The 13,840-nt window shown below is 44.1% G+C and overlaps 2 protein-coding genes across 5 annotated transcripts in view; one reads left to right on the top strand and one right to left on the bottom strand.

The window, feature by feature from the left end:
* Positions 1-5,347, bottom strand: part of COLEC10 (collectin subfamily member 10) — a 432,349-nt gene extending 427,002 nt beyond the window's left edge. The window contains exon 1 of one of the 2 annotated variants that reach the window (XM_070631927.1): positions 5,073-5,347. The gene's annotated coding sequence lies outside the window, so the exon portion shown is untranslated. Of the gene's footprint in view, positions 1-4,476; positions 4,715-5,072 lie in introns of those variants that run through there. The other variant, XM_070631925.1, reaches the window with a different exon arrangement.
* Positions 4,645-13,840, top strand: part of SAMD12 (sterile alpha motif domain containing 12) — a 381,347-nt gene continuing 372,151 nt past the window's right edge. For 2 of the 3 annotated variants that reach the window (XR_011543486.1, XM_070631928.1), the window contains exon 1: positions 4,758-4,926. Coding sequence is in view for 2 of the 3 variants with exons in the window: in XM_070631928.1 (XP_070488029.1) it covers positions 4,914-4,926 (13 nt within the window). In the remaining variant the exon portion in view is untranslated. Of the gene's footprint in view, positions 4,927-13,840 lie in introns of all 3 variants that reach the window. The other variant, XM_070631929.1, reaches the window with a different exon arrangement.

The raw sequence follows: 13,840 nt of genomic DNA, 5'->3' as shown, positions 1-13,840 counted from the left end.
CACTTTGTCAGCATTGGTACTATTAATATTATCATTATTTTTTTTAACTGTCTCCACCCACAAAAATAAGGCCAAGATAACTGTCTGCTTTGTACAAGATGTGCCCTGTATTAATTTCTATTGCCACATAACAAAACAAACAAATGAAAACATAAACAAATTTAGCACCTTAAAACAATATTCATTTATTAGCTCACAGTTCTGTAGCTCAGAGGTCTGAGTGGGCTCCCCTGGCTTCTCTACTCAGGTTTTACAAGATGTAATTCAAGGTGTCAGCTGGGTTGGACTCTTATCTGAAGTCTCTGGGAGAGAATCTATAGCCAGCCTCATTCAGGTTGTTGGCAGAATCCAGTTCCTTAGAGCTCTAGGACCCAGGGCCCTGTTTCCTTGCTGGCTGTTTGCCAGGAGCTGCCTGCATCCCTCCTCACGTGGCCCTCCCTATCTCCAAAAGAGCAATCCGTGCATTGAATCTTTTTCATGCCTGGAATCCCTCTGAGTTCCTCTTCCACCATCCTCTTTCTCTACCAGCTGGAGAAAGTTCTCTTTCCTAGCTGACTAGATTCAGCTCACCTGAACAATTTTCCTTTTTTAAGGTCAACTGTGCCTAACATAACATAATCACAGGAGGTATGTCTGATCACATTCACAGATTCAGGGGATTATGGTACGGAATCTTGAGGGGCGTTTCTAGAAATTCAGCCTACCATATATCAGAAGCATCTAGACAAGTGCCTGGCACATAGAAGGTCCTCAAAACATACTTGATAAATGGAATGGAACTGTCACTTTTTGTGGCAAAGAAAGAGAAAGAGAAGGCATAGATAATCAAAGAGTGGTTGATAATGGGTCAGTTATCTTATTTAATTGAATCTAAGCATATATTCCTTTTTACACTTTTCGTTGGAGTATCTCCCACACACACACAAACACACACTTCCACAAATCATACACACACAAGCTCCATAAATTTTCACAAACAGTACACAAATGTATAAACAGCATGCAAATCACGAATCAGAATATCTCCAGCACCCAAGAAGACTTCATGGGGCTTCCTTCCAGTAACTAATTACTCCCTCCCTTTAACCCCACACACACTAGGCGGAACCACTCTCCTGACTTCCAATGCCATATTTCACTTTTGACTGTTTTTTTTAACTTTATCTAAATGGAATCACACAATATGTACGTCTTTTCATCTGGCTTTTTTTGTTCAAGATTCTGCTTGTGGTAGGCAGCCTCTAAGATGGCCCCCAGTGATCCGACCTCCTGGTATGCATGGCATCCCCTTGAGTAACTTGCATCTAACATTGAGACATGAATAGAATATGGCAACATGAGGGGCTGGCACTTCCATGATTAGGTAACAAAAGGTTGTGACTTCCATCTTGCTAGCAGGTTCTATTGCCTTCTTGGCTTGCATGCTTTGATGAAGCAGGCTGCCATGTTGGACAGGCCCTTGTGGCAAAGTACTGAGGATGGCCTCTGGCCAACAGCCAGCAAAGAACTGAGGCCCTCTGTCCAACAGCCTGAGAGAAACTGAATTCTGCCAACATCTATGTGAGCTGGGAAGCTGATCCCTCCCTGGTTGAGCCTTTGGATGACTTCAGCCCAGCCAACACCTTGATTTCAGCCTCTAAAAGATCCTGAGGCAGAGGTCCCAGCTAAGCTGTGCCCAAATTTCTGTCCTACAGAAACTGAGATGACAAAAGGGTGTTATTTTAAGCCACTAAATTTTGGGGTGATCAGTTACCAGCAACAGATAAATAATGCATATAGTTCATCCATGTGGTTGTATGCAGTTGTAATTCATTCATTCTCATTACTTTATACTAGGGTTTGAAAAAGCTTTTTTCTATAAAGAGCCAGAGAGAAAATATTGTAGGTTTTGCAGGCCAAAAAACAAAATTGAGGATATTATGTAGGTACTTCTACATAATTTTCATGTGTTACAAAATATTATTCTTCTTTTGATTTTTTTTCCCCAACTATTTTAAAATGTAAAAACCATTCTTAACTCCTGAGCCACACAAAGATAGGCAGGGGGCCACATGTGGCCCATGGGCCATAGATTGCTGACCTCTGCTATATAGAATGGTTTGCTTATACCACAGTTCATTTGACTAATCTATTGTTGAGGAACATTTGGGTTGTTTGCAGTTTGAAGGTATTACAAATACTGCAGCCAGGAGCATTCCTGTATATGTCTTTTGGATAAGATGTGTATGCATATCTGTTTGTTATACATGCAGGAGTGAAACTCCTGGGTCACCGGATAAGCATATATTCAGCTAAATATGCCAAGTTGTTTTCCAAAGTGGTTTATTAATTTTCACAACACCAGCAGTATATATGAGTCCCTACTTTCCCACAATCTTGCCAAGAATTGGTATTTTCTTTTTCTTTTGGCCATTCTAGTGGGAACTGTTTTCAAAGCTTCCCAGGTGATTCTAATATTCAGCCAGAATTGAAAATTCCTGCTTAACTACTGCTTCTCTATTAGGATGAACCACATGAAATTGCTCTGTTTATAGGCTAAAAAAAGGTTAAATGTTGGCTATTTTATATGGTTAAACTAATATTTCATTCACATCTTATTTATATTTATACTAAAAATGAACTCCAACTGCAATGCACATCAGTTGGGGAAGATCTTAAAGTCTTGCTCTGAAATTAAGTTTTTTAAATTAAAAATGGAGTTCATGGTCTGGCCCCGTGGTGCAGCGGTTAAGTTTGCACACTCCACTTTGGTGGACCAGGGTTTACCGGTTGGCGTCCCGCAAGCAGACCTATGCACCACTTATCAAGCCAAGCTGTGACAGGCGTCCCACATATAAAACATGGAGGAAGATGGGTACAGATGTTAGCTCAGGGCTAATCTTCCTCAGCAAAAAGAGAAGAATTGGCAGCAGATCTTCCTCAAAAAAAAAAAAGGATTTCAGTGACTCTTACATTTTAATGTCACCGGGATCCTTAAAAGCTTGAAAATACACCAATAGTTTTCACCTTGGCTGCAGATTAGAATCACTTGCGGGTTTTTTTTTTAAGACTTAAGTGCCCCTACTCAAACTCTCAGAAATTCTGATTCTGTGAGACTAGGATGGGATTAGGAACGTGTGTTTGTAAAAGGCTGATGCACAGACAAGGTTGAGAACCACTGATATCATCTCCCCCGGCTTTCTTTTCCATTCACTCAATCTAAGGAAAGACAGTGCTTTGTGATTCTATATGCTTGAAGTGGGAAGGAAGCACCTGCATTTAAGTTCCTTCCAGATTTTGGAATGCTCGGTTGCATATTAGGTTGGAAAAATTCTTTTACCCATGGCAATGGTGTCTCACTGAACATGTCTCTCTCTACTAGACCACAGATAGATGCCTTGGCTTTGATTGGTACACAGCTCAAAGGACTCAGAGTTCAAGTATCCCCAAAGGCATTTAATGGCTACTCACAGGTATTTCTAAAAGTACACAGACTCAGCCATATTACCCAATAGGAGGGTAAGCATGTACTTAGTGGCCAGAAAAGTAAGTGTGCACGTACACACTCAGAAACAAAGCTGTTTTGTAAAACAAAAAAAATTTAAGACCAAGAAAGAAAATCTAAGTAGTTATGATGGGAAGAATCACATCTTTATATTTCCTTAGATCTCCTTTACAGAATAGTTTTAAAAAATTTATTTATAGGGGAGGGAGCAGAAAAGCTGGGGGCTGGGTGGAAGTGGCACCATATGCATTTCCAAGCTCAAGGCCTTCAAAAGTCTAAACGCAGTCCTGAGTCAGATTTGTTCCCAAGGCCATTCCCTTATCTCTACCAGCCCTAATTGCATCTGTATTTCCACACGCAGGGAAAAAAAAGTTCGGGTACGTCATTTTCATCAGTACCGGCTCTGTATTTCTATTGCCCTCCACGTGACTCCCTTTTTCCCGTCAGCTTATAGCACCCTCCAGCACCTGGAGCCAGGACACAGGTTCAAAAGTTGAAAGAACACTAATTCTTAGGCGCTGTTAATTATTAGGTCCTATCACAGACCGCCAACGGGTTTCCAGGCCAGGCAAGCCGAAAGCCTCCTACCTTGGAAGCCAGACAAGCTTCCATCACCTGACATCCTCAGGTAGAATCCTGAATCCTAGATTTTGTTCCTAATAACCCCTTGGGGATGATGCTTGTTCGGGATTTTTAGGCCACCCCCAACCACTATGCTAAGTGTTTAGCCACCCGAACCGCCTGGAGGATCAGAAGACAGCTGGAGCAGCTGGCGGGATTCTCCTAAACCCCACACATCCCAGGGCGCAGAGGAACAAGTTTCAACCGCACCCTGTGCAGCGGCTCTCTGGCCCAGCGGAGAACCACAGCCGGCCGGCGGCTCTGCTCTCCTCACTAAATGGGTGGCCAAGCAGGCCAGCGAAAAACCCAGAAGATCACACCACAAACCCGGCCGCCTCCTGCCTCCCACACGACCCCTGCCAGGTGCTCACCCTCTTCTAATTGACGGGGAAGATCTCAATCACGGGTCTCTACTCTTAGCGCCGAACGAAACCCAGAGCACGGCATCTTGGGAAAGGTAGTCCCCGCCACCTCCCGGGGTGCCCGGATCCGCTCATGAGAGCCCCCCGGGAGGGATTGCTCTACCTGGGCCAGCTGAAGCCGGAGCTGCTGTCTTAGGGAGGAAGGAGGGCCGCGCCCCGCGGACGACTCGGGGTGCTCTCCCGGGTCAAAGTGAAGGGAGGGAACTACATTTCCCAGGCCGCCTTGCGCCGAGCCGGCAGCCGGTAGCCTCGTTTTGCGTGACCGCGGCAGGTTGGTCCTGATGAGCGCAGAATATTTAGGAGAAAGCGCGAGGAGGGGGGAGCGCGGTACAGGAGGAGTACCTCGGCCAAGAAAATTATGCATGCGTTAGGGAAGCTCTGAGAGAATGGCTGTGGAAGGTAAGGGACGCTTGGGCATTTTAAGCTCCCTCTTAACCCGCGCACCCCGATACACACATCCCTGATGAACCTCAGGGAACGTGGGGAGGAGAGGAAATCGGGTGGTGGCGAGCGGGCCCTTTCCTCCTACACCTCTTGGCACTCACCTGAGCCACCGAAGGCCAGTAGGCGCCGTATTCAGTTGCTTTGGAAAGACATGTAGGTGCGCAGGACTTTAGGGTTGGAGACGAAGAGTGTCCCTAATGCTAAACGATGTGCTGGAAATGGGGGGAAAGCCGGAGAGATCAGCCTGAGGTCTCAGCCCCGAGGTGCCCTTTTCGCTTCCCCCTCCCACCGGGGCCGGCTGGGCGGCCACGGCGCTGGGGATCCTCGCTTTGCCCCCTGCACGTGGGAGAGGACCCCCGCCAGGTGCGTCATCGGCAAGCATGGACTGCGATTGGGTCGAGGGCCCTCGTCGTGTGCACCCAGCAGGGGTGGCAGCAGATGTACCCAGAGGGTGGAGGTGTCCCTACACCTGTCCCCGTTTATACAGCCCTCCCGGTGTTAGCAAAGTTTACAGAAACGAAATGCAATCAGCCCAGGGAAAAAAAGGACAACTAATCTCTTGGATTTGGGAGAATCCTTTTCTTAGAAGAACACCTTCCTCTTTCCTAGTATAATTTTGGCCTTTGGCTTTGCAGTTTTGGCTCTAGGATCCTGCCTCCTTTGAACTTCCTGGTTGAAAGCAGAGACGGGCCATTTGTGAGGAATCTGAGTTTGCTTTTCAAGTTCTCTTAGCTTGGAACACCTTTTTTTTTTTTTTGCTGAGGGTAGCTTCTCGGGAAGAAAATAAGTGGACTAGACGTATTTGTGATGTCAAATTAGAAGTCAGCCGGTGCTCGAATGACGAAATGATCGCGGCACTAAAGGGGAACCTGCGTTCACCTACAGAATTATAGTTCCTGAGTGTGGTTCAGGTCAGAGGGGAACGGGGGTAGGAAAAAGAGGGCAAGCCTGCCAGCTGCATGAGGCTCCTTGCCAAAGGGAAATGAGCCTGTTCCTTGTAGGCTGGAGGCAAGGAGCCACAAGGGCTTGCTTGCTTCTCTCTCCCCTCCCTGTCCTGGGTGAGAGAAACTCTTGCTCTCTCTCTAACTGCTTAACCTGAAGTAGCAACAACCCAGTCACATGCTTAGGACCCATTAACTCAGCAAACTATTGCCTTTGGGCTCGCTCAGGTTCAAAGATCTTCAGCTGGCCACATCTTTCTATCTGTATTTAATCTATTTATTTATTTATATATATTTGGCTTTTCAATTATATATATATATATATATCTCATATATATGGCTTTGAAAAACCAAATAACCAAAGACTTTTCTAAGTTTTCTGTGCAAACGTAGTAATAGGGTGAGAAGCCATCTTTTTGCATTGTTTATAGTTGATAAGTGAGACAAGATGAAAAAAATAACCAAGGTAAAGTTCATCCTGAGCTTGAGGTCAAGGAGAAGTTGACCCCCTGGCAGCCTTCTACCTCACCCCTCAGATGACACTGATTATCATCTCTCCTCTTCCCTACTCTTCTGTGTCCCCAAGTGAGGGGCACTCCCATTGGTTGCCAGTCCACAATGTACTTGAAAACAATTTCCTGCTCACTTAAAGAAGTATAGAATTAGTCACGTTTCTTGTCTGATGGGTTATTATACCAGTGCAGCCAGACCTTACAAAAACAAGGGTTTTGGACGGAAGCACGCATGGACTGGGGAGAACTTATTTCATTTTCTAGTGACTTATTGGTTCATGTTCCTTGTCTAGTAAACAGGAGATCCTGAGCTTGAATCACAGTGAGGTCTCAACTCGAAGAATGCAGGGAGTATTTTAAACTTAGGAATCATATTTGCCCCCAATCTCTGGTCTTTGTACCCAGTCTCTGGTCTTTGCAATGGCAGTTTTCTTGGCCTGAATGGAGTCCTTCCTGGCTATTCTCACTTGGTCTTTCCAGGCTCAGAGAAGACAATCTCTGGTCTTTGTACCCAGTCCCTGGTCTTTGCAATGGCAGTTTTCTTGGCCTGAATGGAGTCCTTCCTGGCTATTCTCACTTGGTCTTTCCAGGCTCAGAGAAGACAATCTCTGGTCTTTGTACCCAGTCCCTGGTCTTTGCAATGGCAGTTTTCTTGGCCTGAATGGAGTCCTTCCTGGCTATTCTCACTTGGTCTTTCCAGGCTCAGAGAAGACTTCACTTCTCTGGGAACTTGTCGCAGTCCTCCTTTCCCTCTGCCTTCCCAGGGCCCTGCCGCGGTCTGTGGGAGAGCACTAACTTTCCTGAGCACCTGGGCTTCCATCTCTCCTACCACATACCATCCCTAATCTGTCTCTCACTAGACTATAAGACTATAGCCCTTTGAGAGGGAGGACCATGTACTCTTTGACATTATTTTCTCAGCCAATAGCACAGTACCTGACCCATATAGGTACTCAATAAATGCTCATAGAATGAGTGGGAAATAAATTCATGGAGCTTTCATAATTGACTCCATGAGGATGTGTGGGGCTTTCTTAGGAGCCCAAATGTGATAAAATAAGGGATTTTTGAGAAATTTGAAGTAGGGGAGACTTAAAGAAAGTGATCCTCTCTTCAGTCTTTTGTCCTGATGCTCAAAGATTCTTCTAGAGCAGTGAGTCTCAACTGAGGGGGACATTGTCCCTCTAGGGTCTGTTTGAGATCTGTAGGAATTGCTGCTGGTGGCTGATATTGGTATTTTGTGCACTTGGGGCAAGGGATACTGAACATCCTGCAGTGTGTGGCCATTGCATACAAGTTCCCAACCCAAGCCCAAGTAACGACCAGTTTCCCTCAGCTCAGTGGGAAGCACTGATTCAGAGAATAAGGAATTTTGCCAGTGGAACAGGAATAGGAAATATAATACATGTTATTTAACATCTGAGATTTAGTTTCCACATCTGGAAAAAATGGGCACACTACCATTTATGTCCCAGGAAGGTTATGAAGATTAAATAAAAGAAAGGACTTATCGAAGAGTGCCTGAAGCATGGATCCTAAGAAAATGTTATTTTACTCCTCCTATCCTTGGGCACATATTTTGTATCCTGGATTTTCACTTCTTCATGCCAGTCTGTCTAATTAGTAATAAATCAGAAGGTTTTTACGACGTGTAAACTGTTTTCTTAAGTAAGCTTGAACTTGTAAAAGTGTCAAGAGCAAGTAGGGAGCTCATTCATTTTGCTGAACCTTTAGCCTTGAGTTTAAGATGAAAAAGAGGTGGTGTTTTTTATTGTTTTATGGCTACCCTGGGTCATGTTTCCTTCTCTGTGTTTAATTACAACATCCAGTTTCTATTTCCTAGCCTGGTTGTGCCCCATGCCTTGCGTTTATGGGCAGCTGGTCAGCTTAGAGTTGTACTTTCCAGACATGGAACACATTATGATCTGCATTCAGATTGGGATTATATTGGCATCTATTGTCTTTCTGAAAAACAATTGCATTGTAATACATTATTCCAGATAGCCTGAGAACTAGGACCGCTAGAGAGGAGGTAGCATGCAGAAACCACAGAGTAATCCATTCTCCATGGATATGCTGTGTAGACAGTTGTGTCCATTGAGATAACATTTCTAACAGAAATGGGTTGCAGTATTCTACAGGGAGAGGAAAAAAGTGGATTCATCAGGGACAGTGTTATATTCATCTGTTTATTCTAAGATTGGTTTCTGGCACTTGGAGGAGCACAGTAATTGTTTCATGAATGAGCTATAAATGCCCCAAAGAAAGAGAAGGGTTTTCCTACTCCTTGTATACAATTCTTTTCCTTGCTTCAGCCTCAGAGCTATATAAGAAAAGTGGGATGGGTGAACATTGTACATAGTGTTTTTAGTCCAGATCTGATAGAATAGCCCCTTTTACATGCAGAAAAGTGATTTCCAATATTCTGCACCCCGTACCTCCAAAGATTTCAAATGGAAGATGCTGTGCTGTAAATGACGTGTTTGTTAGGGAATTTGAGTTTCCCATCCTCAGTGAACAAGTTGACTTATCAAATGGCCTCTGATAAGTCACTCAATGCTCAGGTTCTGTGGGTTATTTTCCTGCAAAAGAGTGAAAAAACTGCCCATCGCCAAAATATTGTAAGGATAAGTAATAATAACAGCGGCTAGGAAAAAGGGCAAACGAGATAGTCAAATGCTTGTAGCAAAGAGTAGTCATAAATGATGACTCTGCACTCTTCACATTCAGGACTAAGGCACAGTGAGTCACAATGGGAGATAACAACGTCTTCTTTATACCGAGGCAACTTGGGTTATCTCATCTGCCTTAGAGTTAGATGATAAAGTAGACTTGCTAATACTGTGCCTCAGTGGTGAGCTCACCCCTCATAGGAGTGCCTGCCTCTGTAAAGCTGACAGACTGGAGAGCAGAGAGGAGTATGGGCTTCTCCAGCAGGCGGGTGGGACCCAAAGGGAGGGAGGAGGGGAGGCCCGAGCTGCCTATGCTTTGTTCCCTTTCACAGACTTGCATGTCAATTGTTGTCTTCTCCTCTCTTGAGGAGAGCCCATGAGAGAGTGGAGAGAGACCAGAAGTGCCATTCTCATGGATTCCCCCTCGTATGACACATGGAGCAAGGAGGACGGTGGATCTCTTGCTGCTAACTTATGTCCACTTCTCTATTTTTCCAACTATATTTCCTTGTTGAGAACACCATTTATGTGCACTTCTCCTTGGTGGTGCTTTCTGAGGGGAGGCACTGTGTCCTCTGCCTGGTGCCTGGTAGACCCTGCATGAAGCTTGTTGAACGAACAAGTGAGTGAATGGAAGACCGATGAAGGATTATGAGTGCTTCTGATTTCCACAGGAACCCCCATACACCCACAAGTAGCACTCCCAACTGTGTTCAACTACAGAGTAGATGTAAAAGCAGTGGGACTGTGGACAGGTTTCCCTAACAGGTACTTATCTGTGCAGCATCACAGTGTTGTTGTTCAAATAACTGCTGCCTGATTCTCCTCCATTTCACTGATCGCCAAGGGTCTTTTTTTCCTTTTTCTGATTTTTATTTTGATCTCCACCCCATGAGATCTGATTTTCCTGCACCAGCAGCTTCTATTAATCACTCTGTTTTAGGACATGAGAGTCATGAATAGAAGCCCATCGTTGAAAATTCCTGTCCAGTGACTGTGAGCAAGAAGCGGGGCCTCAAACCCTCCTAAACTTGCTGTGGCAGTGGTTCCTGCCACTCCCATCTTTTCCTCCTCGGGACCTCTCGGCCAGTTCAGACAGGGCTTCCGTCTAATCCCGCTATTGAGTTGCCTGGCCCAGCCCTTACTAATTCCTTTCAGCCCACCCTTTCTTTCTCATTTTGTCTCAAAGCACAGGCTGGTGCTAATAAGAGGAGATTGTCTAGAACCTTTGCTGGTATAGCTGAGATCTGAAAAGCTGAGTCACAGAAAATGCTGTGGTGACACGTTACAGGAGGGGCAGCCAGGGATCTGAAGCTGTGCCTGAACTCTGGGGAGTGACTGTCAGGTGTTGTGTACTTGATTAGGAGAAAGAGGGGAAATTGCAAACTCCTTCATGAGCATTCAGGCAGGCTTTGCATTTTCTGTTGACAAGCAGTAGAGTACTGACTGTGTACAAGCAACGCTACTAGATTTGGTGGGGAGCCTAATAAAAAGGGACTTTAGGCCACTGTGCCCTACCCGCCTCCACTTTGGTGACAGAGTCAGAGAAGCAGATTAGGCTGAGTGATATAAGTGCTAAATAAAAATACAAGCAGCATAATGTGGGAGGTCTGAGAACAAGGGGAGCATTTAGTTCTGAGCTGGATGGGGATGGCCTCACCAAGGGAGTAACATTTGAGTGAACTTTTGAGTAGGATATTGATGGGTGGAGAATGGGGGGAAGGGCATAAAACAGAGTGGTATATGTAGAATATGTGCTACCTGATGGAGTTTTCCCCCCAAGTCCTGGTGGTGTGGTTGTTTAGCCCTTTATGGGCAGGAAAGTGAATGCGGATGCTCCTAAGTCGTGTTTGATACGTTCCTTTTCCTACAGGCTCTATTTGCATGGCCAACCCTTCAGCACTCCCCACAGCCCAGTTGGATCTTGCCTATGGTCCTTTTGGAACCACAGGAGCAAGCAAGGAGAGCTGCTCTCCTGTAAATCAAGCTGATTCCTCCCCGATTTTCTGAAGTGGAATGGAGCAGCACTGCCAGCTCCGAGCTGGCTCATGAGAGCAAAGTTGGCTATATTTAGTCTGATTTTTCTAAAGTGTGGGTGCAAGAAGCTGCTTGTACGGCTCGCCTCCCCCAGTGAAGAGCATGAAGGGGTGGCAGCTGTCGGGTGACGGGTGGCCGCCTCACTGTCTTTACAGCCTTTTTCCAAGGGCATTGGGGCTGGGAGGAGCCACCTGGCAAGTTGAGTTTCTTTGCTCCTCGGCTGCCCTTCCTGCTGTAGAAGGTGTTTGGTGATATTCTGTCCAGCAAATCCCAAGTCTTCTGTGATTTGACAGATGTTTGTGGACCTCAGAGCTACAGCTGACCTGAAGAGCTGGAGCACAGAATGGGCTCAGGCCTGCTCCTGTCTCACTGTGGGGGCTGTAGTACTCGCAGTGCTGTCTTTAAATGTAGAAGCTCTATAGCCAGACTGGGTGTGAACCCCAGCTCAGCCCAGGACCTGCCGTGTGGGCTTGGGCAATTCACTGAACAGCTCTGAGGCTCCTTTGCTCATCTATCAAATGGGGATATTAATTGTAATGACCTCATAGGCATGTTGAGAGGGTTAAATTAGTATCAATAAAGCTCTTAGGACCCATTCGGGTAGTTGCTCAATAAACACTTAGCAAATGTTAGACAAGGTGATGGCTGATGGCTATGATGCTGTCTCTCCTTGTCTCCCTACCACAGTTAAGAAAGCATCTAAGCCATTTTTATGACTCCGTGGTAATATAGTGTCTGATAGAATAGTAGGAGCTCAATGAAGGAATGTAGGTTCTCAGAGTTGGGATAAGACTAACAAAAGGTAATTGGTAAAATATAAGGCATCCTCACTTTTAAATGTATTATTTGATTTATTCATTATCTGATTCCCTGTGGTTATGAGGCCAACAGAGGGACATAAAAGTTGTCATGAGTATATTCACTAAGGACTCATCACTTAAATAATTTTTCCCTACTAAAAATTTGCTTGCCACTGAACACACACAATTTTTTGGACTGGGTTCTCTCTGATGGTCTGATAATCACTCAAGCAAACGATATATATATAAATTGATTGCAAAGAGAAGTTTCAGATCTTGCAATAGAAAATTCCATGGATTCTATGAAAGTGACATTGGAAAACTGATGGAATCATACAACCATGGCTCAATTAAGATCTGGCTGAGTTATACCAGTAACCGTTAAAGAGGAGAAAATCGACCTAAAATGCTGACTTGATAGGCATCAAAGAAAAATATTGGGACCATCTAAGGATTAAGAGAAGTCTTTGAAAAGTGATGCCCTGAGATATTTTGGGGGAAAAAATGATCTCCTTTATAAATGGGCTATGAAAAGTCAAACGTGAAATGAAAACTATTTTGTCTTGCTGCCGTAAATCTTGTTGCAGAGTTATATAACAAAAAGTGGATTTTTTTTTGCTTCCAAGAATTTACACGTATTTACGATTGTAATCTAAATTTGGTTAAATAGGAGATAAACTTCTCAGTTCCTCTTTTCAAGATAAAGTATCATTCAAATCATTTCACTATTCATTTTGAAACTTGAGTCCCTATTTCAGGTCTTCTCTCTCTCTGTTCTATATTAGTATTTTAAAAATTTAAAATATGGGTTATTTAGGTATAATTTATATACAGTAAAGTACTTGCATCTTTTGTGGTTCTTGGAGTTTTGACAAATGTATACAATGTATTCAGTCTTTTAGCCACCACCACAATCAAGTTCAATTCCTACACCCCAAAAAGTTTCCTTGTGCCCTTTGTATATCCTTCACCCCACCCGCAGTCCCTGACAACCACTGCTCTGAATTCTGTTCCTATACTTTTGCCTTTTCCAGAATGTTATATAAATGATATCATACACTGTGTTGCCATTTGAATCTGGCTTCTTTCACTTAATGTAATGCATTTGAGATTCATCCATGTTGTTGCATGGATCAATAGTTCAGTCCTTTTAACTGCTGAATAGTATTCCATTGAATGGATATTCCACGGTTTATGCACTTACCAATTAAAGTACACTTAGATTGTCTCCAGTTCTTGCTAATGATGAATCAACCGCTATAAACAGTAGCATACAGGTTTTTTTGTAACATAAGTTTATTCCTCTTATATGAATGGCTAGGAGTGGGATTTTTGAGTCATATAGTAAGTGTGTTTTAACTTTATAAGAAACTACCAAACTGTTTTCTAGAGTTACTGTGCCTCATACATATTTTCCTCAATTTGGATTTTGTTTCTCTGGATTACTCATCTGCTGATAACAAGGACCTCACAAGAATAAGAGAATTCTAGTAGTGAGGACTATGCAAGCAGTTTGATGGCATTAGAAGGAAACAGCTTTCCAGAAGTGGCTTCCTTGAGCTGCATCATAGAAGAGCATGCAGTACAGCTATAGCAAATAGGCACCCTGGTTTCCAGGTTAGTCCAGAGTTCAAGCAAGGGGATAGCCCGGAAATGCTGCTGGTTTTGCATCCGAAAGAAAACTATTAAATTCCCTTTTATACTAAGAAGTAACAAAAGAATTTGTCATCAAGTTCTAGATGATGTTGTTGTTGTTGTGGAAAAGCAGTCGGATAAGGAAAGCAGCCTAGATGAGGGAGAGCTTACCTTTGGAGAAAATTAGGAAGGGCGTGACGCTGGGAAAGGAAAGATTGTGTTTGAGAGGCCACAGAAGGTGAATTTAACTAGAGTCGGGGAGAAACTTACCT

Source organism: Equus przewalskii, chromosome 8, assembly GCF_037783145.1.
Source record: "Equus przewalskii isolate Varuska chromosome 8, EquPr2, whole genome shotgun sequence".
Lineage (NCBI taxonomy): Eukaryota > Metazoa > Chordata > Mammalia > Perissodactyla > Equidae > Equus > Equus przewalskii.
The sequence above is the reverse complement of the archived record's forward strand: the minus strand, read 5'-3'. Positions and strand labels throughout refer to the sequence as shown.